The sequence below is a fragment of the Dermacentor variabilis genome, chromosome 11 (genome assembly GCF_050947875.1).
Source record: "Dermacentor variabilis isolate Ectoservices chromosome 11, ASM5094787v1, whole genome shotgun sequence".
NCBI lineage: Eukaryota > Metazoa > Arthropoda > Arachnida > Ixodida > Ixodidae > Dermacentor > Dermacentor variabilis.
In genome coordinates, this window is record NC_134578.1 from 59,387,360 (window position 1) to 59,412,843 (window position 25,484).

A 25,484-nucleotide genomic window follows, 5' to 3' on the forward strand; every position below is an offset into this window, starting at 1 on the left:
ATGTAACAGAACTTGTCGTAAATTCGTATAGGATCTAAAAACACTGCACCGAAGGCTGGTGTCACAGTTCTGTAAATTGCCTTGTAAATTGTTCCGTAAATCTCCACCGGACAAGTGGGATGTATCATTTTATACCTTACGTGACATTTTCAGAATGTTAACGATAGCTCAACAAAAGCCGTACTTACAAATTACTGTATTTATTCATAAGCGGTGTATACGAATCACGTTTGTGTGCTTCAGATTGCTCAAGTGGTGCTGTTCGCAGAATTTCGACATGTTTCTTTTCTTTCTTTTATATTACTTATGCGTTACAGAGTTGTAAACTTGATACTAGAGCTTTCCTTTTCATTTTGCGATATTCAATCATTGCTATCCTAAAGGAACTGACGGACAAAATTAAAGAAACGTATTTCCTTCTTACAGTCACTAGATTTTAACTTTTTTTCTTTTCTATTAGATGCAACAAACCTCGTCACGTTGAATGCAGTGATTGAATTGCAACACGCCTTCCCCATTTCAGTGTATTTAGATAGCGGCATGCTGACGCAAGGCTTCCTCTTCACGGCTGACTGCATCTTCAGTTTATTTCGTAGACTCGCGGGCAAATACCAGCGTATATGTATACTGCCGTGAACACAGTGTGTCGTAAACGTTTGCGCATTTCGTGCAGTCCGGAGGTCAAAGCCTGCAGGATTCGCAAATAACACGCGCGTGCAAGGGCTCAAATATCTGGCAAACGCGGTACAAAGACATATCAGCGTTATATGAAAAAAAAATATCGGAAGACAAGTTTTTCTTTCTTCAGTTTTTTCATCCAGCCTTCTGCAGCAGAAAACAGGAAAGGAAAAATCTCCAGAATTCGGCAATACCAAGGGTTGGGAGCTCATTTGCAGCGACAGCTAGCAGTGAGCCGACAAAGCGGACACCGCCATTTTGGCAATGTTGGCTACGCTAGCTTTAATGCAAAGAAAGAAAGAAAGAAAGAAAGAAAGAAAGAAAGAAAGAAAGAAAGAAAGAAAGAAAGAAAGGAAGAAAGAAAGAAAGCATTTTCCCGCTATACAAAGATCGGCCCGTTACGTTACACCGAACATATGCCCCCTAAAAAATCCAGCAATGTAAAGTCTGTTTAACAGAACGAGGATTACAGTACCGCAAGCTCCATCGTGTTGAGTAGATCTCCTTTATTACTAAAGGGCACTCGCTTGCGGTGAGGGGGGTGGGGGTGGGGGGGCTTCAAGAGCTCCCATCTAAAAACACGTGGAAAACGGAGAAATAATTTTTCTCGGCATCCGGTTCACCAATTTTCGGCGATGTTTGTTGCATTTAAAGGTTAAATTAAACCTTACCCACTACTGGCGGCGAGGACTTACGGAGTCGCCACCTGTCGGAAGCGCCTCGCTTACGTAGTATGAGGGATAACGCGACGCGCTCCTCGTAGGTTTGCCTATCGGCGCTCAATAAATAAACAGCACGGCGGGAGCCCCCCTGGACATTTCTGTAAGTACTCTCGAAACGACAGACGTTCTTTGCTTAAATCTTGGGCCAACAGTAAGCACAGAATCGTTTACAAACGCTGTCTCTTTACCGAATACGTAGAGTGAACGCCCACTGCCCGCGGTCGCCGCGATGGAGTCCCTCGAACCTGTTTCTCGCGTGAAAGGTAGGCAATCGCTGACGGGAAACTATGTGAAATATGCTGTTATAGTGGGCTGTCTGTACAACCAAATGGAGCATTACAGAATGGAGCCTCAATGCAGCGATCGCACAGCTTCGCGGTCGACCGACTGCGCGTCTGAATCCAGGCCCGCGAACCGTTTCACTTTCGCTGCGAGCGCATTTTCGCACCGTGCCGTGAGCTTTTAGACCGTAGCATGTGAGCAGTTAACAGCACACAAGCAACGTTGTTGCGTGGACGCTATCGGAGCTGTTCAAAAATAATTTCGTTATCACTATACTCCGGGACAACTCCGGACAACTCTCTGTGACAATGAAGGGAATGCGGAGGCAAAGCGCGCGCAAGAGAGAGAGCGCTTCTGAAAACAGTACCGTGTTTTAATCCACGGTAGTTTAAGCTGGGGAAGAGAAAACATAAACACCTCATTAGCAACAGTTAGGATGAAACACACCCCTGAATGTAAACGTTTACTTATGTTGCGGCTTCTCCCTTCCGCATCTATAAGGAAACGCGAAACCGTCGCACATGGAAGCTGCGTCGATTCAGCGTTTGTTCTGAGAAAGTAAAAGCACTGTCAAACGCTGCCGGACTACTTGGCGCGGTAACACATGTGCAGCGGGCACGCGCCCGTCCGTAGCTTTCCCTTCATTGCCGCAGAAAGTTGTCCGCGAGTGTATAGGGATCCTTCGACGTCTACGGCGACTTCTGTTGTACCGACGCGACGATTCAGTCTTTCTTTTTTTTCTTTTCGTTTCTTCTATATTCTTGGACTTTCAATATCATTATTTCTGAAGGTGCGTCGCAATGTATGTTCATCGGTTTTCTCGGCGAGCAATTTCCCGCTATTTCTTTTTCTTAATCCAGTATACATTTATTGTTTGGTGCTAACACAAACATGAGCATATGTCATGCGTTCTTTAAAGTGCTTCTTACAGCTCCCTTTCCGTTGCGGTTACCTTGCCAGTATCTAGCATAAACAAAACAAGTTCATAGGTCAAAGCTTCATGACATCACCCAGGCAGCGCGCGCGGGCGAGCGTCTCAGTGTACGCTTTCTGCTACTCACCGAACATCGCAGCCCCGACGCCGTAGCTGAAATCTTCCTCGCGGTAGTGCTTGCTGCACGCCCGAGTTCTAGCCGATGGCTGCTTGCCGGTTCTAGGTTTCGTGATCCAAGCTTCACGCAGCTTCTTGTCCTGCGGCTACGTATGAATAAGGCTGACGCCGGCCTCCGTTGCTTACGTCCGGCACTGCGGCACCGAATAGTGCCTTACCGTGTTGGACGCCTTCAAAGGCAGCCATTACATATTATTGTGCTTTGTAGAGTTGTCAAGCACAGACGAGAAGCGGGAAAAGCTCTCCACTTAATAAGAACGGCAGCGCAGGTGGGACTTTCGTTTTCAGCTCGCTTCGGCGCTTCCGAAGCAGCCGACGCGGCCGCTGCGTTCACGTGATCCCTCATACCACGTCACAACGACGGCAGCGCCAGCTTTTCCAGTGCTGGAGCTCGCCCCCAATAGGAAGCACATTTATTTTATATAAGCATAAACTTTTTAATAATAATAAAAATCAGAGATAAAAAAACAGAATTATCAAGTCTACAACTGTAACTCAGCCATAAAAAAGCGATATCACAACTGGACTCTAACTCGCATGATTGTTTTAGAAAAAAATCTATTTCTCTCCAACACACACACACACACACACACACACGAAATATAGTATCGTAACTAAGTGTATAGGAAACAATTAGTCCGCCGTGAGTGATATAATGGAGTATAGGTTTGTCGACACGCATAATTTAAAATGTATACTACAGATATTTATTTATAAGTTCAAAGTAAGTGACAGAAAACAACGCTACGCCTGAGCATGCTGCGTTGCAAATGACGTCATAAGCACGTCAGCATGGCATGTGCTACGTCAGCACACGGCAGAGGTGTTTTAAACCATGATCTGCAGGCTGTTATCCACGATATACTATTGAGCTGTTCTCATCCAACAACGCCGGGCTTTGCTTCCACTTGGGAAAGTTCTAAAAAAATTGCCAACTACAGTTCCAGGTCCTAACGTTGTTATTTAAGGACGACCGCATATGTTGGCAAGATAGTCCGAGGTCTAAGAAGGGGCTACTGCCTTTTGACGGTGCCCATTCCAAACTTGTAGAAAGAGGAATTGTAGTGAATTGCATTCATTCGACTTTTCAGGTGAAGCAGCTGAAAGAAGCCGGATTTATCCTCTTCCGCATGCAAGGAGCACAAGGAGCACGAAGCGTCCGCAGAAGTCCATGCCGAGAATGACGTCTCGTGAACACTGTTGCAGGATAACGAAGGTGGCAGGGTAAGAACTGACCTCCCATATTCATAATAATAATAATAATAATATTTGGGGTTTTACGTGCCAAAACCACTTTCTGATTATGAGGCACGCCGTAGTGGAGGACTCCGGAAATTTTGACCACCTGGGGTTCTTTAACGTGCACCTAAATCTAAGCACACGGGTGTTTTCGCATTTCGCCCCCATCGAAATGCGGCCGCCGTGGCCGGGATTCGATCCCGCGACCTCGTGCTCAGCAGCCCAACACCATAGCCACTGAGCAACCACGGCGGGTTCCCATATTCAGTATCCCCACTGCTTCGAGCTCTCCATCGATTCAGGTATCGCCCTACAGTCTGCCAGCCTTCTGCCTAGCTCAGATGGTAGGGCGACGACCTTCGGAAAGGCGTTGGTAGCGGGTTCGATTCGCGAAACAGAGGACGTATTCTCGTACGATTACTTTCGGCGGTACTGTCGCCTCCGCGGGACGCAGTGCTCAACCAGCCAATAAGCGCGCACCGAAACTGACATCGTCGAGAGCTACCGTCTGAGAATGCGTCCCCAGGATAGATTTCTTTCTTTCAACTGTGGAACTTTCCAAGAAACAAGTGTCGATGTTCCTTTCGCAGCTTCGCGCTACAGCCCACATTTTTGTTATTTTTTTCTCTTTAATAATGTATGCATGCTATTTTAGGCAATATTTACAAAAGAGCCCGATCGATCGTCCCGTGTAAAGACAAAACTGCATTGCGTCCAACACCGGTGCGACGAAGATGTGCGTTTGGAAGTCGAGCGCTCAGAGCGGCGGAGCATAGGCGGTTTCCGTTGACCATATCAGTCGCAAATCGCGAGGGGAAACGCATACGAGGAAGAAAAGTGGTTTGAGATTGACAGTGCCGATCCTGCATGGAATGTTATATTTTTGAAGTACTGCCATCGAGGCTATACATATTTGGACGCAGCGGAGCGAGTTCGACGAACGCCAAAAACCTTCCCACGTGACAGCCCGCGAAGGACACTGTAAACGGCGACGCGCACCCGCTCAAGGTGACACGTGACTCGGACATCGCCCTTTAGTGTCCATTTAAATGAGTCCTAGTCCAAGTACTCGGTCTTTAATTAATCATCTCTGTTTCTCTCACTTCATTTCTTGTGACTCCGGGTCACCGATTTGCATTTTGAATCAACCTGCGCTTGCTTAGAAAGTTTGTCGACCTCTTCCTCTATTCCGTGTCCACTGGCAATGCGTTGGTGGAGGTCGCGTTAGCGGCGCCACCTTGTGTGCGCTGTTTGACCAAAGAGGGCACAGAGCTATTTCTACAGAGACCAAGCGGATTTTACTTAGCTGCCGAAGTAAAGAGTCAGCAGCGATGTAATCGTGGAGGAAGTGAAAGAATCGAGAGGCCCGATCCCGTCGGCGCGCTAGGAGAAAAGTGCGGATGACGCGACGCGTATTTTTTTCTTTTCGCTGCAGCGGTCATGTTATCGGACCACAATGGCGGCTTTGTTACGGCTGTCTGCGCTCACACGTGTTGCTCCGTGGGTTTAGTACGCTGGCAAACGCGCCTTGTGTGCAGGATTGCGTCAGTCTCCGTGTTTTGTTCCGCCGTGTTATCTAGATTGTGCTCTCCCAGCTGTTGTTGCGACCAGGTGGGGACGAGAAGACGTAAAAGAAGCGTGAAATGAGCGCGCACGCAACACCGTACACCACGCTACGGACGAAGGACGACGTGGGGATGTCCTTCCCCGTCTTCGGTGCCTTCGTGGCAACGTGTCGTCACAGACTGGACCCGTTGTGCTTGAGATTACGCACGATAAACGCCTTGCACGTTAGCGACAGCTGTGCAGTGTTCCCGCTTTGGACAAAACGGCCGATGCATTTGTGGCACGTAAAACAGCCACGTGGAAGGATGAGAATAAAGCTGCTACTGCTGCGAGTAATAAAGGGACGAACCCCATTTACTGCGGTAACCTTATCTGTGTGCTCGAGAGACACACAGATAAGGTTCTCGAGAGACGTGAAGGTTGGCGGCTGTGGTGCAAGAGTGAACGAGGGTCGACAGAAGAATACGTACATCTGCACGCACGTAGGTCCGGTCAACGCGCTTATACTGGCACCGCAGAACGTTGTGTCCGCGAAGCTTATCATCACCCCTTCTGGCTTTGTTTTCATACCTGTCTCGCACGGCTGCTCTAAGTAAAGATTACATCCTAACAGCCAACGTCTTACAGCCTATAGACCAATAGGAAACAACAACAAAGAAAGTTGTTTTAGTGCACTTCAGGTATAAAAGAACTATGAACAGAAAACAGAAATGCAAGCGCACTGAGAGAAACCATTAAAAAATATATACGATACAGTTTCTCCGTCGTCGTCGTCGTCGTCGTCGTCGTCCCCCCCCCCCCCCCCCCCCCCAGTTTCCGGGAAAAGAGGGCTGGTCGTTCAAACTGAAGACTTCATTTGAAACGGGTTAGAACGTGCAGATGACGGCTACGGGGCCATTCCGAATGAAATATGCAAAGCGGCGGATGTACTCGACACGCCTGTTCGACCATCGCGGCGGTGGGATGAGTTCAGTCAGGTCGGCCGTTCAAACTGAAAGACTGGATGTGGAAAGAGGAGGAAGCGAACGAGCCGCAGTTTCGCGCCAACATAGCTTCCCGCAGAGTTTACGCGAGGGAAACTCCCCATGCTGCTCAAATGCCTGCGGCAGCTGCAGGCATGCGCAGCGCTGCGGTACAGCCAACGTGGAAGTGATGGGCAGCATACCCGGATTCGCTTATACATAACCTCGTCCATCCGGATCCAAACGACTTTCATCATTTGATCACTTTCGACAATTCGATCATTTTCAATAAAATATTGCGTTTACGTACAACAATTCGCGATGATTACGAATGTGCGTGAAGGGTTCCGTCGCGTAATATGCTTAGGGGAAAAAAATTTAAGCGCGGTTCGAAATTTAGGTCGATGAAGACCGATAAGGCGCAGTAAACAAAGCCGTAAGAACGTCTGAAGCCGTAAGCACGAATATCAGACAAATCCACGTACTCCCCATCATTCCCGTGGTATGGCTGAACGATCACAGCGCCACAATTCCCCCTAGTGTAATTTTTTTCGCAGGGGACTCTATGGTTCGAGTACAGCTGCGAATGTTTTTTTTTTTTTAAACACCACTGGGAATGCCTGCAATTTGCGTTGTGCACGCGAGATCAAAAAATTTCGGTGCACCGTGTCTGCGAAAAGCGTAAATATATATATATATATATATCCTCGCCACTTGGACGCAGAGCCTGAAATTTAGGTTAACTGCGAGCTTCAATTCGAGGGCGGATGCATTGGCGGGGAAGAGGTTTCGCTTTTCCAATGATACTTTGCTGCGAAAACTCGCGAGGAATGTGGTACACGTAATAATGCGTGTGCTACCGCTGGCCCTGCGTTGCCCTCTATGCAGGCGAAGATTTAGGTTACGTTCAAATGCTACAAACAACTCCTTCACCCATTAACGCCCAGCGCACTTTTGAAAGTGCAGTACCATTTTCATTTGTAGATAATTAAATACAAAACATACAGCGTTCCTTGCTACGCCATTTTGCTAAGAAAGATCCTGCGAAGACGACCGCATTGTAGTTTCTTGTGAGCTGCACGATGTGTTTGATCTATTCATCGCCAAACTTGGAAAAGTGTTGAACATAGCAGGTGCTGCTCTACATACAACTTCTTTATAATTTGTCAAGCATAGCATATGCTTCTCGAAGCTGAAGTGTTTGGGTTAGTTTTTGAAAAGAAGGATGTAAACGATGAACGCATGATATTCCATATACAATAGATGTTTATACCGTCGCAAGAAAATGAATGCAGGTGTACGTTGTAAAGTACGCTGGGTCTATGTGTACGCTAGAGCGGTATGCTTGATCTCGAAGCACACACGAGGTTTTTTTTTTTTGCTGTACTTCATCAAAATATTTTTCGCCGGCTACAAGAACTTCAGACACTGTTGAAGGAAAGAAATGTATTTAGATTTACATCAACATTGCTATTATTCCTCCTGGTTCCTCTCTTGCTACCGACAAAGATGACGATGCTCTCGTCTTCTCAGTAAATAAAATAGCGAGCAGTGCTAAAGTAAATTTAGATAAATAGAAACCATTTAGACATCATATGAATAATATATAAAAAGAAAGATTATTCATGCATCCTATATTACATATTGGAAAATAAGTGGGAGGGAACAGAAAATAAGAAACACTATGTGTATTCCTAGGGCAGTGGAGATGCGTTATGCAATAAAAGTAGGGCAACCCAGATTGGTGAACCAGACATAGACCCCGCCTCTTGAAGTGACAGAAAATTCTAGCGAGAATGACAACTTGCAGTCATAAAGCAGGACTGTAATTCAAGAACCGACTGTCATTGGAGGAGATGTCACCAGTCTCTTGAATGTTTCAATTACCACTGAACCAAATGCTGAATGCTTTAGTTTTGAATGTCGCTATTCATCGCCTATTATCGCGTCTAGATCTGCGTCAATAACATATTTGCGTTGCACGCGCCTCTGAAAGCAACAGCAAAGCCCCTCCTTGTTACTTGATGAAGTCATGTTACAAACTTAATAAGTAAAAACAGATCCATAACAAACAATATTTCCCACTAAAATGCTAATTTTGCTAGCAGACGGTTATGCGGGCTTGCACAAAATTTCGTTTGACTCTTCGCTGCAAGCCTTCTTGTTTTTGCAAGCTCCAAGATATAGCGTATACATTTCGTGACCTACATCAGGTTTTGCTCCCATAAAGGCCCAGCGTGCTTTATAAAGTACACTGTCGTAGCGTTCCAGAGAATAAAGCGCCACTCACAATACTTTCACAATGTATTTACAGTGTGGAAAGATCATCTGACACGAAACATAAAATGTAACTGGTAGATTTTTCTTGGGCCTTAATTGGGGGTTAAAGGGACCCTACAAATCAACGCTACATCTATTTGGTCTGGTAGAGCACTGTTTCAAAATCCTTAATCATTTGGCCGAAAAAGGCGTTAATCGACAACGGTGAAAATGAAGGCTGAACGTCTTGGAATTTCGACAGTGAACATCAGCGCCAGTATGTCAGTGTGGCGTCATGGATTTCAAAGCATACGTCACTGTGACGTCAGTGATTTCGAAGCGCATTTTCGTTCTTCGAATAGCGTCAACGCACGAAACAATTACCCGGAACTTGATATATCGGTTTTATTGATTCGTTCAGAAAACATCGGAAAAAAATTTCGTGACCGATAAAAGCTTCATCAGCCTATCTTTATGTACACTGCGTGACGAAGGCCTCCCCAAACGATCTCCAATTGCCCTTGTCTTGAGCTAGCTGATCCCAACTCGCGCCTGCGTATTTCCTAATTTCGTCACCCCAGCTAATTTCTCTTCCCTTGGCACCCTTTATGCAACTGAATGCTCCACCGGTTATCTAACCTACGCGTTACATGGCCTGCTCAGCTCCATTTCTTTCGCAAAATGTCGACTAGAATACCGGCTATCCCCGTTTGATCTCCGATCCAGCTCTTCCCGTCTCTTAACGTTACGCCTAACATTTCTCGTTCCATCCCTCTTAGCGCGGTATTCAACTTGTTCTCGAGCTTCTTTCCTTCCAGTAACAATTCCAGTAACTGGAAGAATCTCACATAAAAAGGAAAGGTGGGGGAGGGCTGCCTTATTGAGCTTTGTGTTCCTTTCAGGGCGAAATATATCAGATTTCTCGAGGCATATGTCAGGTAGTCAAAATTCTTTCTATTTTTTTTTAGTTTCCATTACCATGTGTGCGCAGCCCGCCATTATACACATATATATTTCATGATGAATAAACAGTTGACAGTAGCGTTTGTCCCATGTCTACCCTTTTCATTTGTGCCATCTTTGCTTTCTTTTTTTGCGCACTCTTTAATGATGTAAAGTTGTATGTCCCAAATTAGGCGCTCTCAAAGTACTTTTAAATAATTTATTTAAAGTGCCCAGGTACAACTGACAGGTTTGGGCACTCGTGCACAGAAAAAGCAGGAGAAAAACAGGAGAAGTAAATATACAATACAATTACGATTAAAATTCTCGGATAAATAATTAGAATGAAAACAAAAATACATGCGCGCGCACACAACACACACACACAGGAAGACACTGGAATAAACAGCCACACAATGAACAACCATACAGCGATAACACACAATTGAGAGACAGGGAACTCGTGTGGAAGGAGAGAGAAACTATGAGAGGTCAGGAGAGGAGCTCGGCTAAAAATAATGCTCAAGATGAAGTGCGAAGCTCGGAACAGAAAGAATACAACACGTTTTGAAAGATATCGAGAATGAGAAAATGACGGTCGTGAAGATTTTACATAGTGTGGAGAGGGCGAGTGCCCTGCTGAACAATAATAATAATACAATCGATTAATCAACGCGCACAAGAACAACACAAACATTTATTTATTTATTTAGTGTTACGGAGACCTATTATTGATTTGCGTGCCGTATGCAACTACTTTTTTACTTATTTTTTTTTTCTCATCCAGAGCTTCTTGAATGAACGAAAAGCACAGCTGGGGCGGATAGGGGCCTACCGTGTCTCGAACAAAGCTCGACGACCGTGCGGCTTCATAGCATTACAAAACAGGAAGCCCATTCTGTGCGTAGATACTTTATCGGCATATGCGTCAGTCACCGAAAGAACAAAAAAAAAAGAAAGGCGTAGGAAACGGAACGATGACTCGATCCCTCATGTTCTTTCAGACGGCCCAGGCAACTGTGCACGGAGGCCGTCGCATAAAGTACTACAATCGCTGAAACGGAATCGCCGACAGTGCGGGTTTTGATAAACGATACGACCCGCTTGCAACCCGCGCTCCGGATTGTTGAGCGTGCGGTACTCAGGGAGATCTCAGCGCAGAGCGCTGTTATATCGTCCGGAGACCCCCCCCCTTGTACGTTATATTAAACTAAATTAAATTCAGAGAGTCTTACGTGCCGCAACCACGATACGATTATGAGGCACGCCGTAGTGGGTACGGGTCGACTCCGGCCTAAATTTGATCACTTGAGGCTCTTCAACGGGCACCCAACGCACGGTGCATTGCGCAATGCACTCCTCCACCCATCGAACTGCCGTCGACGAGGCCGGAGTGAGATCCGCGGCCTCGGAGATCAGCGACGCAATATAGACGCTAAGCTACGGCAGCGGGTTGTACATTGTACTGCACATTGTGTTCCTGGCTCCTCAAGGTTAATAATAATAACAATATTTGGGGTTTTACGTGCCAAAACCACTTTCTGATTATGAGGCACGCCGTAGTGGAGGACTCCGGAAATTTTGACCACCTGGGGTTCTTTAACGTGCACCTAAATCTAAGCACACGGGTGTTTTCGCATATCGCCCCCATCGAAATGCGGCCGCCGTGGCCGGGATTCGATCCCGCGACCTCGTGCTCAGCAGCCCAACACCATAGCCACTGAGCAACCACGGCGGGTGCTCCTCAAGGTTATAACCAGGAATGGATTACGTAAGAAATTCACCCGGGATATGACGTGTCGCATTTGGGCGGGACTGTGCGCACCAAATGTAGGTTTAATCGTACTCTTAACGCCAGCTTTTGAGAAATATCGACACTCGCTAAATGTGGGCCGTTGTGTCGTGACAGGGAAGTTGATGATTCTAGTTCATTAAGCACCGCTCGATGTGCGCAAGAGCTTCACCTGACCATGCTCGCACAGCGTAATCTATATATATATATATATATATATATATATATATATATATATATATATATATATATATATATATCCACAGCGCGGGAATACAACGTGACATGGAGAGAGAGATTGAGTGATAAGAGAAGAAGGAAGCACTGAACGAAGGAATGAATCAAGATGAAAGAATGAAAGAGAACAGCGATCGAAGCCGGTGATTTGTAAACATCTTGTCTGTCGAGTCGCAAGTTCACGAGAAAACGAAAGACACATACGAAAAACGTGTGCTTAATTTTTAGGCGCTCAAAAAATTGAACTGTTCGAAAAGTGTAGCTTATGTTTATTTTAACACCCCTTCTCTCTTCCCCTTCGCCCTTCCCCCAGCGCAGGGTAGCCAACCAGACTCTTGACTGGTTAACATCCCTGCCTTCCTTACATCCCTCTCCCTCTCGCTCTCTCCACCTAAGTATTTACCCATGCAGGTGGAAGATTGCACAATTGCGATAAGGTTGATGCTTCAGGCTTTCTTCGTTTGTGTGATTTTCATCATTCCTTTTATAAACATTGACCACGTAATAAAACATGCACTTCATACGTTCAGCAGAGATTTAACGGTTACTTTTAGGTGCAACCCATCTAATTAAACTCGGTCAGTGAATGCTAAAGAAACCTATTTATTCGTTAAAACATTTTGATTCTGGGCTGATTCTGGAGGGGGTAGGGCGCCGGATTAATTTCGATTAGCTGGGCTTCTCTTGCATGCAGCTAAACCTAAGCACACAAGCGTTTTAGCATTTCGCTCCCCCCCCCCAATCCAAATGCGGTCAACGTTGCCGGGGTCGAACCCGGGGCCTCGAGCACGATCATCGCGACGCCGTAGTCCCCCAAACTACCACGGCGGGTGTTTCCCCGGTTCCCGGTTATTTAGCTAAAGGAGCTCCCGAGATAAATAATTTTTTTTACTCGCCGTTCGGAAGGGCTTATATTTTTACGACCAATTAATGAAATTTTAGGTTTAATGTAGCGAAACTGCACTGGTGGGGGACGAACGAAAGCATAGTCCGTAGCTTCGGATTAATTTTGACCACCTGGGGTTGCTTACCGTGCACCTGAATCTGAGTACACACGCGTTTTTTTTTTTTTTTTTGCATGTCACCCCTCTGGAAGTGCGGATATTCGAAACCGCGTATTCGTGATGAACAGTTATAAAACGCCAGAGCTATAGACTGGCCAGCCACGGCGGTTTTGTAAACAAGGCTTTCGTATGCGGAAGCCGTAACGCTTGAAACCTACTAACCTAGCATCCTTTTGATCGGCGCCATCTTTGTTTCTTCTTACTTTTTCTTTTTTACTCGAGAAACAGCGAATGTGCTGTTGCCGACGCACGCAACGCTAAACGAAAACAGATTCGAAGATCGAGTGGCGCTTGTTCAATGCGACATTTCGTTCGCGAGCTTTTCTAGGAAGTTCGAAAGGCCAACGGCCACATATGTCGCATCAGAGTATTACTTGAGCAGACGCAGAATGGGCGCATTCCTACACGAAGCTATCAATTTTTAATTCTGGAGTTGTGCGTGCCAAAAACTACGTTCCCACTATGAGCTAGGCACGCCGTTGTAGGGGAACTCAGGGTTAATTTTGACCGTCTAAAGGTTTCTTTAACGTGCACCCAATGCACGGGCGTGTTTGCATTACACCCCCATCAAAATGCGGCCGGAATTTGGTCGCGCGGCTTCGAGCTTAGCACCGCATGGCCAAAGCCACTACGCCAAAACGGCGAGTCGTGAAGCTATTGCAACCAGAGAGAGCTTCGCGACTGAGAAGTACCGATTTAGTTTTCTTTTCCTCGCAGCTAGCCGCTAACAGCAACAACTCTAAACGACAAAGGTTCACCAATGGCCTTGAGGCCAATTGGCTTCAATGAAGCCGACTGAAGCCAACAGTTCCATGGAGGGAATGCGTGTCGTCTGCAACTTACCCCAGACGACACTCCTGTAGTGCTACCTGGATTAAGTTCCAGAAGACGACAAGTATGCCTGCAATGTGTAAGCACATACCTCCGCTGCGGCAAGGCCACGCGAGCGAGCGCATACGCCACGAATCAGATCTACACACCACAACAAAACAGATGCTACGACAGAGTATAAGTGATTACGAGGCCTAAAAAAACGAGCAGACAACAACAAGTGTACAACTCACCCCATAGTATTCCCGTAGGCAGACGAAACTGGCACGCAGAGCTGCAGCCGATAACCAACTACGTTTACACGAAGTCGGTCGGGCGCACAAGCAGACGACGGAGCGCAAGAAAACAAATGTGACGCCCAAGCACACACGGAATCGAGCCGACGTTCTATAATGATCTTTTAGGCCGGCATTTGAAGAACGCTAGAGGTATACGCGGCCTGCATAGCACGCCCTGGACGCCGAGGATGCACTCGCCACGATATTTCTTTTCTTGTTTCCGCCGACACGCGGGTATACCCTCAACGCGCACTACGCTAGAGAAGACTCAACTGTTGGGCCGCGCAGAAGGCGTGCTGCCGCCGGAGGTGAGCCTGTTTCGCTTTTTTTTTTCTTTTTTTTTTCGATTTCTCTCTCTCTCCCCTTCCGCCGACATTGCATCCATTTCACCTAGAGCGCACGAAATCCTCTCCAATCCGCTCCCCTGAACCGCGGTGCCGCGATCTATGCGTAGAGGGAGAGAAAGAGAGGATATTGAGAGAGGGTGCCACAGGTTTACGGTTGTGTGTGTACGCGCGTGCATTTCTCTCCGACGCCCTGACAGCTGCCTCGGGCCCGGCTCGGGCCACATGAATCGCGGCAAACCCGGAGCTACGCAAAACAAAAGGACGGCAGCAGATTTCCCGGGCCGCGGGCGCCTAATACCGAGAGGCGAGAAACTGGACGGCTTTGACGGCTGACATGGTGTCAGGTTCTAAATCACTTTTTTTTTTTTTTGAGGGGGGGGGGGGTACTCGTAAAGGAATAGGGGAAAATGTGAATGTCGAGTGTTGTTCTCGGTACGAGGCATTCAAGAAGCACCTATTTCGAAACTACCAAAGAGCATTCACAATCTTGTGAGCATTTATATATTGGCCTCGAGCTCCACCACTGGAAAATCTGGCGCCACCGTCGGCGTGACGTGCTAGGAGGGATCACGTGGACATAGCGGCCGCGTCGGCTGCTTCGGGAGCGCCGAAGCGAGCTGAAAACGAGTTTGAATTCCCTCGTACGCTGCGGTCCTCATTTAGTGGCGAAATTTCCCCACTTCGAGAGTCTCCTTTACAACGCTTGAAAGCACTACAATAGGTAGTGGCTGCCTTTGAAGGCGCGCAACATGGTAGGCTACTGCTCGGTGCCGCAGGGCCGGACGCACGTAACGGAGGCCGGTGTCAGTCTTATTCACACGTAGCCGCAGGACAAGAAGCTGCGTGAAGCTTGGCTCGCGAAACATAAAACAGGCAAACAGTCATCGGCTACAACTCGGGTATGCAGCAAGCACAGACGCGAGGAAGATTTCTGCTACGGCGCCCGGTCTGCGATGTTCTGAAAACGCGCAGAGACGCTCGCCCGAGTCCGCTGCCCGACTAATGTCATGACGGTTTGGTCTATGAACTTGTCGATGCTATAGATACTGGCAAGTTCAGTGGAGTGGAAAGGCAGCGGTAAGAAGCACATTTAAAAAAAGCATGGCATATGGTCATATTTGTGTTATGATTTAATGCACTGGATTACAAAAAAGGAGCAGCGGGAAATTGCACGCTGAGAAGACCGATAAACATACAGTGCGACGCAACTGGAGAAATAATATTGAAAGGTCAAGGAATTTAGAAGAAAAAAAAGATTGAATCGTCGCGACGGCGCATCACAGTCCCAGTAGGCGTCGAAATCTCTACAATGAACTTATTTTTGAACAGCTTTGATAGCGCCCACGCAACAATGGTTGCTTGTGTACTGTCAAACGCTCATATTCTGCGGCCTGAAGCTCATGGCACGGTGCGAAGCAGTGCGCGGACAAGCATGCAGACGCGCAGTGGGTCGCTGCGAATCTGCGCGATCGCTGCATTGAGGCTTCGTTCTATTATGCTCCATTTAGTTATACAAACACTATAAGAACATATTTCACATAGTTTGCTCTCAGCGTTTACCTACGTTTAACGCAAGAAGCCGGTTCGGGAGACTCCATCGCGGCGACCGCGCGCAGTGGCGTTCACTGTACGTATTCGGTATAGAGATAGCGTCTGTAAACGATTGTGTGCGTTCAGTTTGCCCAAGATTATTATTTAGAGTAAAAAAACTTCTCTCGTTTCGAAAGTATTTACAGAAATGTCCGGGATGAGCTCGCGCGTGGTGTTTTCAGTGAGCGCTGACAGCAAAACCTATGAGGAGCGGGCCGCGTGATCCCTCATACTACGCCAGCGAGGCGCTTCCGATAGATGGCGACTCCGTAACTCCTCGCCGCCAATACTGTGCACCTGGACTTTAGAAAGGCTGCTACTGTGTGAGGGTAGTCTATCTATCTATCTATCTATCTATCTATCTATCTATCTATCTATCTATCTATCTATCTATCTATCTATCTATCTATCTATCTATCTATCTATCTATCTATCTATCTATCTATCTATCTATCTATCCATCCACTTATCCATCCATCCACTTATCCGTCCATCCACTCATCCGTTTATCCACTCATCCATCCATCCACTCATCCATCCATCCACTCATCCATCCATCCACTCATCCATCCATCCATCCATCCATCTATAGCACAAAAGAATAAACACGACGTGCGTTAAAACAAGTGCGTTAACACGTTTTCTTTCTTTTTTTTTTTTACTGTCAAACGTTTCGGCTGGTGGGCCAGACGACGTCAATGACGAAGGCTAGCCCACCAGCCGAAACGTTTGATAGGAAAAAAGAACGTGTTTTCACGTACGTCGTGTTTATTCTTTCGTGCTATATATATATATATAAATTTCCCGGATCGATAGCGTACAGCTCTATACTTAGTCGGCCCACGGAGTATTTAATGGTCGGCAAGCGCTTGTAGTCTTCTGTATGTGACAGGGAAAATCGAACAAATAAGAAAATGCAGCAGGAATACTGTTTGCCTCGAACAACGTAAGAGTAAGACCACACAAAGCGCTACCCGAATACAGTTTGCACCAAGAAAATAACAAAACAAGTCGGCGTCTTTCGTTGCAGAAGCTCAGCTTTCGGTAAAGCTTCGCGCTACAAGACGGGCGGACGTCAACATTTCCCTTTCATGAACCTTCTTCCCCCCTGCGGGTGTCCGCAGAACTGATTTGCCAACTGATTTGAATTTCTTTTAGTTACGGTGAATAATTACTTCTATCCTTGAGCGATTGTGCCAAAATGAAGATAGAGCCACTGAGCAAGTGGGGCTTTCCACACGCAGTGCTGGAATAACCGTTTCTCGAGTACCAATTGAGTTTCCTTCCGAGTAGGGCAACACTGTTTATTGGAACGTTACCGGGCTCGCCGTGTACATCAGTGTTCGTTGAGCCAGGCAAGTAACACACACACACACACACACACACACACACACACACACACACACAATCACACACACACACACACACGCACACACGCACACACGCACACACGCACACACACACACACAGGAAGCAGAAACAAGAACAAAAAATAGGCAGCGAAAGAATACGACGTAACAACCCGAACGGCCCGAACATCGAAAAGGAGATGGCTCAAAAAAAAAAAAAAGAGCGAGGGCATAATGGGATGGTCACGGATTGCGGAGGAGAGACACAGGGAATTCCACACAGTGGTCACCGTATAACTTCACGGTAAAATAAACATCTATCGCCAGCCGGCCTTCCAAGGTAAAACTACTCCCAAAATCGCCGCCAGGCAGGTTTATTTAGCTTCACGATACGAAGGGAATAGTCGTGCTCAGCATGACGTGTCCATCGTTTCGTAAGTACGACCCAAGCAAAATAATGCGGTGCGCCTTCTTTTGTTAGCAAAAGGATACGCGTGCGAAAACCTTCCTGCCGGGATTGATGGCGAATAGCGCACCATGCCGAACAACTGGCAGAAAAAAAAACACGAAGGAAATGAGGACAAAGCGCTGCTTTAAAACTAAATTTTATTCGACAATTGTAGGTAGGCTTGTATACGCAGAAAACAAGAAATAGAAACAACAAAAAAATTCAGCGAAATACAATACTTTGGACTAGAAAATTTCGCAGTATGTCAGACTCTGTAATGTCGACGTCTTTCTGAGCCAATCAGAGCGGCCGCAGCAGACGTGTGGGCCAATGGGAGCTGACAAGATGGCGAGTTAGATAGTATGCCGGAATATGACAATGTCCGAATGCCACCCCTTGTGCCCTTCGTTTCTACCGGTCGAAATGATGTGACTTCGGCAGCCTGGAAAGCCAGAAAGGCCATGAATGGTAGAAAGCTGCAAGTTGCTTATTTTGTAAGGTAAAGAACAGAAAAAGAACAAAAGAGTGAATGAAAACAGCAGGATCCCAGAAAGGCCATGAACGGCAGAAAGCTGCAAGTTGCTTATTTTGTAAGGTAAAGAACAGAAAAAGAACAAAAGAGTGAATGAAAACAGCAGGATCCTGTTGGCGAGGGGAATCAGCTCGGTGTTGTTTGGCTGGCGTCAGAAAGCATGACGAGCGGCAGCAACTTCCAATTACAATGTTCAGGGTAAGGACAAAGCCCCCATCAGATGTAACACGGTTTAACGAACACACACAGAACAAAAAAGATGCCGCGGTAAAGTCCGATGATTGATGCTCCGACTTAAGAACTCTCTCCTCCTTGCGATGCAGGCGCTGGTGATGAAATTAAAGGACGCGCCATTTTTTTCGTCGATGCAATTTCTTAACTGTACCTGGCTTTCCCGCACCTGGCGAAGGTCCTGAGCTCCGTAAAGTCAGTATATTGCTGCATTGGAGGACCGGTGGAAGGTCGGCGCTCGGATGACGTGCAAACAGGCACGATAAATATCGGCAGGTATACCAACGCAAGAACAAAATGTTTAAAGCGCGCCTCTAATCGAAGGCCCAGGGTTGTATAAGAGATTTACAGTTTAGCCATAAGGGCGAAGCAATGAATGCGATGGAACATGTTAGAACATTACACGAAGTGGTGAAAGAATCGTAGCTGTAGTGGCAGCGTGAATCGAAGTGAACGTAATCTAGACAAAAACGAGCTGTTGTGTTAGGGGTCCTGTGCTTAAATATTGCAATCGAACAATTTCATTTATGTTTATTAATTAAAGCCAACGTCTTTCTTAGCTACTTTACGATCAACGTTCAAGTATCGGGTACGCTTCAAACCTCTTTCCTGGACCGCCCCCGGAGGTAGTGCTCAGCCGCACCAATAAATATACGTCATTTTCAGGTTTGAGCTCTGTTATTGTTTCGCACTTTGAATGTTTAAATCTGAAAAGATTTAAGATAAAAGTCATGCGCTGTCGGTGCTTTGTTTCATGAAATATGTTTGTGGGCTGTCATGCCCGAAAATCTGACGAATGTCTGGTCAAGAATGGAAGACCCGGTATGAGCAACTTTAGCGAGCGAATGGTGTGGCAGTAGAACTTGCGCATGGCGCATGTCATATAGCATGACGTGGCATTTAGCATGCACATACCTAAATATATACGGAACCCCACCGCGACGCCGACTGCAACAGTTTGCTTGGAGTTTCCACACAAGTGCCATGTCACAACAACAAAAACAAAAGAAACCTAACTATACATCGCATAAAACTATGCTATGGAAGCTATACTGACATTACCAGGGGGAAATGTCGGGCCGTACTCGCTCAGTCTAACCACGGGCGACAGATAGATGATCTACGACGACTCGGCGTGGCGTCGTTGAGAAAGCACATTGCAGTTTCTTCTACTGTTTCTTGTTCATTTGGGCTGCACAATTCTTGCGCGACGTTCATTCGGGAATGTGCGTGCGTGCGTGCGTGCGCGCACTGACTCCAAAGCAGTGCACTGGGCCATACTCGTTCCGCACTTATTCCGCAGGCGTAGCGGTGCAGCTGTACACTGCAAAACAATTTGCACCCTCATTCACTTCGAAGGGTGTAAATTTTGCGGTGTAGCGAGTGACGAAGGGTGTGAGTGGATAGGGGTGTATACGAACGGGAGTGAGTGGCGGTTAACGCGAGAACGAACGAACGGTCAGTGACGGTGAACTTGAGTGGACGTGACTGACTGTTAAAGGGACACTAAAGGTTACTATTAAGTCAACGTGGACTGTTGAAATACCATCACAGAAACCTCGAAACGCTTGTTTCGTGCACAGGAGAGACTTATTTTAAGAGAAAATGCGTTCTGAAGCGTCCGCGTACCTCTAGCGCAGTTCAAATCGCCCGCCCTCCGATCGAGGAGTACTGACATCATGGTGTCATAGTGACGTTGCGCCATCGGTGAGTAGAACGGCGTCCGCAGACGGCGCTACGGCTTTTCTGCGCAAAACGCGAACGCGCGGCCAGAAACAGAGCCAAGACAGAGCCGACAGCAGAGCGAAAGCGGGAGTATGGTGGCTAGCGGAAGGAGAAACGAATTACGTCCCACATTACGTCCCACGGCACACGGAGAGTCCGTTTTCGTTAAACTATAGGCTGCGGCGAGCTCTCAGCGTGGTCGGCGTGGTCTATGAGAAGCGACGAGCCTTTTCGCACTCGCAACAGGGCATAAAAATGTGCGAATCGACGCAAAACTCGGCCTAGAAACGTGTTTCGCCACAGCCAGGGCTCAATACGACCCAAGCTGGCACGACCCAGATGTCGTTTCCCGCACCGCCACCAGGCGCCGCTACTATACCTCAAACTCCAGCGCAAGACGCCCATAAGCTGGTACTTCATTCTATGACGCTAACTTCGACGCTCGTCGCAATGGACCCTGACACCGACAGATTGGCTCGCGATGGTGGGCTCAACTTGAGCGATTTGAGCGCCGACGAGCGCGACCTGCTGCTGAGGGCTCTCACTTCCGGCGTCGTTGCGTACTACGACGGCGGCCTCGACACCGGCTCTCCGGAGCGGGAATGCAACGAGGGCTTCCCACGACATCACATGGTCGTGGCATTCTCGCTGCTTGTTCCAAATGAAAGTTTCGCGAGCCAGCAAAACCCTCACAGCACGACGCGATAACGAAACTACTGAAACTCCAAAGCGTGCGCGGCGCAGAGTCGAGCGCGCAGAGTCGAGCGAAAACGAAACCTTTCGAACACCCATATTACTGAAGGGTAACGTCAAAATGTTATTTTTTCTTAGAATCGAATAGACGTAGACAAGTAGCATTTTTTTCCGTCTTATAATCGAATGAAATGATGTTTTTTAATATGAGTAGTTGAGTATTAGTAACACAAATTATGAGGAGTCCTTTCGTCATCGGCCTAGTACCGGAATGTCGCTGGGGGGTCTCAAAACGTGTCATGCATTTACCTCAATTTCTCGGTTACTAAAGCTCTGTTCGCGATTATATTGACGCCTTAGACGTTCTAGAACATTGCTCTATCACTTTAACTTGAGTTTCTGGTAACCTTTAGTGTCCCTTTAAGCGAGCGTATGAGGAGTGGGTCGTGTGTGTGTGTGTGTGTGTGTGTGTGTGTGTGTGTGTGTGTGTGTGTGTGTGTGTGTGTGTGTGTGTGTGTGTGTGTGTGTGTGTGTGTGTGTGTGTGTGTGTGTGTGTGTGTGTGTGTGTGTGTGTGTGTGTGAGTGCGTGTGCGTGCGTGTGTGAGTGAGTGAGTGAGAGAAAGAGAGAGAGAGAGAGCCGGTGAACGGGAAGAGACGCGGCGCGAGCGAGTGCCATCAAGTGTAACTACACATCAGCGTTAGCGTGTGCTTAGTCTGCGAAAATATTGGCGAGTGAGTCAGTACCGGCTTATACTGCCACCCTATATATATATTCATTCTTGCAGCGCGTACTCCCCCACAAAGCGTTTCCACTGGAGCCAGTTGCAGTGAAGTTCCGGCACACCGCCGCCGCCTGGGCGGGCTGATGACGATGACGATGATGAAGAGCTGCTCCTCTACACGCACAGCTGCTCTCGAATAGCGGCAGGAAACGTCGTTTGTTCGCCCCATTGGGTTCGCCCGCAAACTTCCCGACCTCTCACAGCCCTCTCTCTACCGCAGCCACAATCACACACACACACACACACACACACACACACACACGAAAACAAAGAGAGAAAAAGATAACCCCTGGAAAGCGGGGAAAAAACTCAAGCCGTACACGTGACTGCGGTTTTCCACATTCGGTCTGTCGACCTTGATGCAATCCGAAAGCGCCGTGTTTAATACGCAGGAACTATATAGCAGTGTCGTGCAGTTGGTCCTATAGTCAGACGCGGCGCAATTGGGGCGACGCGCCTGTGTCGTTCGAACACGTGTCTCTCTCGATTCCGCTGATTCGGGCAGCACGAAAAGAAACGGTGCTGCTTTTGTAAAGAATCGGCACGTTGAGCGAGGAACCGGCGGATGATGTCATGCTACTCGCTGCGAGGTCGGTGACTCGCGCGCCGGTGATAATGTTTACCACACCGCTGGGAAAGAAAACTCCACTCAAACTTCACAATAAAAGTTTTATCTCTCTCTCTCTAGGCCCAATCGCCAATTTCACCGTTTCGATTCTTCTTTCTTTTTCTTGGTATATCACGCATGGCTAGAAGCGCTCGTGAACGCCATTAAGTTCTTTATTGGGAAGCGATTGTTTCACTTTGAAGGCGACGAAGCATCGAAGTGCCTACCCCGCGAAATAAAGCATCGAACGTTTACCGGGGAAGTAAAGTAGGGGGGGGGGGTATGCTGCTGTTTAATACAATACTGTCTGAGAACTATTCAAGTAAATTAATGAGCCCAACGTTAAATCTACTCTGTCGCTGCTTTATTGCCTGTAAGCTAATATTAGGTGCATGCGTGTGTCTGTGGTGTTTGCGTTAATGCCTAAACTTACATAATGCGCGCATGTGCGTGCGTGCTACTCTTAATGTAGAAGGTAACTGAAGTAGAATATTCATCTTTTCCTTTAACAACAACATTAATATTATCTGGAGCTTAACCCTCATCCATGTAACTTCATTTCCCTAAACAACAGATCACTTCTACTGTGCTTTCCTTGGCGTCATGGTCTGTATGCTCGTATGGTCGTTTATCTGGCAGCAATTTAGTTACGTTCCCGAAGCTCTTATCGAGATGGATGTATTGCATTTTTTTTTAACTTTCATCACATAATTGTTATGCACTGTGTGCGCTGCCCTCGTTTCCATGCACTGCAAGTTCTTCCTGCAAGTTCATTAACTAGAAAGTGTCTAACAAGGCTGTCATTATTTATTTTCCCCCCGAAGCAGCAGCGTACTGCTTTATACTATAGTCGACCTACAGAGTATTGGCTGGCAAACGCTTGTATGTATGTATGCGACAGGGAAAAATCAAGCTAGTAAGAAAATACAGTAGCATTATTGTTTGTGACGGACAACGCAAGGAAAGTAAGACCACATAACGCGCTACCCCAGCCCAGTTTGCACCAAGGAAATAACAAAACAAGTCGGCGTCGTCCGTTGCAGAAGCTCAGCTTTCGGTCTCAGCTTCGCGCTACAAGACGGGTGGACGTCAAGATTTCCCTTTCGTGAACCTTCCCCCAACTTGCGGGCGATCCGCAGAACTGGTAAAACTCTTGCTTGGGCTACTTGGTCCATGCTTGAATTAGTAAAGGCAAGGCACAGAAGAACACGACTCAAGAAGAACACACACGACAGGGACCGGCGCCACTCGAGACTGGCAAGCTGAGACGGCGTTCAGGTTGACGCACAAAATTATTATCGCCTACTACTACAAATTGCCTTTGCTAATTCAAGCATGAACCAACTAGCCCAAGCAAGAGTTTTACTTGAGCACATTTCTTCTACATTGGGCCCTTTCTTTCAACAAACTTTCGCACCGATCCTGCCATTTTGTGCGTCGACCTGATCGCCGCCTCAGCTTGCCAGTCTCGAGTGGAGCCGGTCCTGTCGTGTGTGTTCTTCTTGAGTCCTGTTCTTCTGCGCTTTGCCTTTACTAATTCCGCAGAACTGATTTGCCAAATTCAGTGCCCCCAAATGTATCCCCCTCGAGCTGCGATCTGTTATAGTCTCCTGGTTAGCTCCCGAATGGATTTCGCATCTGGGCGATCATGTTCGTTTGCCTCATTTTCGAATTTTCGTTGGACATGCGTATCATGTGCGCATTTGTTTTTCGTGTGTGCCTAGTTGTAATTTAACTAATTTTCGCATGAAACTACTCATAATTCCATACAATAAAGAATCGCTCAGATAGGAGAGCAATCGAGCGTCCTAAAAAATGTGTTGGTCCCGGGTTCGATCCCCAGACAAGGACGATTTTTTTTTTCTTGAACTGCGAAGTTTTTCTGTTCCTGAGAAAACATTGTAGATTCGTGCTACGTTGGTGCGGATGACAATTTCCCGCTTTCACAAAAGCTATAGGTTCACGAGTGAAGGATTGTTCTAGAGCCTCCTGCGACGAAGAGATCGCATGGATCGGCGCACCCTGATAGCGGCTAGTCAATGCAGCTATTTTTACTGACTAACTACCAGCCCAACATTGCAGGTTAACCGTGCAAAGCGGCTGCTCTCATGGTGGAAGCAGCCAAGACATCCGCGGTGACCACAGATAAATTTACTCACAGGCGTACACATCCCCTTCTGATATAGAGTTTGAGATCACAACAGCGCAACTCTAGCACCGGCAACATTTAGATGGATGAGAGCCATGAGGTATACATCAGCGAGCAATACGTGAGTGATCACCTAATTCGTCAAACAACGACGCTATTCGCGACGACGCCGATTCGCGAGCCTGACACGTTGATGAGCACAAAGTGGCTTTCTCGCTAAATGTCGAACTCCGGCGAAACATTTATATGTTCGGCGCAGGTGTAAAGCCACCAGTGGAGTTCTCAAATACAAACTTCGGGTGCTTTCGTAAACTATACGCTCACAGAGTTACGACACGTGCGGGATTCGGCGTCGACCGGGAGCACGGCAGCAGCGGGCAGTCCCAGCGGCGCCTCTTGGGACATGGTCGAAGAACGCCGACGACTTAATTTGGCTCCGTTGAAATGATAGCAAGCCTAGCTGTGACGCACAGTGACCGCGCCTGGACGGACGGAGCAATTGCTTGCATTACCTCGAAGTATTACTGTGCACGTTTTTCCAAGCGACGGCCACCCGCGTGCGCTGTCGTTATTATAGTGAGCCAACAAACTTCGCTATGCGGGCATAATTCGGGTCTTGCTCGCCGAGGCGCGACTTCAGCCACGTTACTTAGTAGGGCGTGACACTAGGGGTCGTCCGCCCCTCGGCGAGCGGCAGCGTGAATGAGTCTCGTGTACGGGAGCCCCGGCCGGAAAAGTGCACACGGCCAGCATTATTACATTATATAATTATGTTATCATGGCGATTACACTTCTCCGGCCACTTAAGACACAACATATCGAACCTATTTACGCTGCTCTTCAACGCAAGAAAGGGGGAAAAAAAACTTCAAAATTTATCCGGTGCCGGGCGGAATCAAGCCCGCATCACACTGACCCCCTCAAGCACCGTTTCCCGAGGCAGTATAGCGCGCTGCCTCGCGAATGCAGGCGGACAGGCAGGGATTGATTATCAGGGTTAGCACGCACAGGCACGCCACCGCTGCAGTCTCGGAGGCCGCAGAGTACTGCAGTCTCGGAGGCTGCACT

At 47.4% G+C, this 25,484-nt stretch overlaps 1 protein-coding gene across 2 annotated transcripts in view; it reads right to left on the reverse strand.

Moving 5' to 3' along the window:
• Pld (Phospholipase D) overlaps positions 1–25,484 on the reverse strand; it is a 170,596-nt gene that overhangs the window by 120,708 nt on the left and 24,404 nt on the right. The window contains exon 1 of one of the 2 annotated variants that reach the window (XM_075675894.1): positions 13,919–13,938. The exons of the other annotated variant lie outside the window; for it this stretch is intronic. Within the exon in view, the coding sequence (XP_075532009.1) occupies positions 13,919–13,923 (5 nt within the window). The 5' untranslated portion in view covers positions 13,924–13,938. Of the gene's footprint in view, positions 1–13,918; positions 13,939–25,484 lie in introns of those variants that run through there. 2 annotated transcript variants of the gene reach the window in all.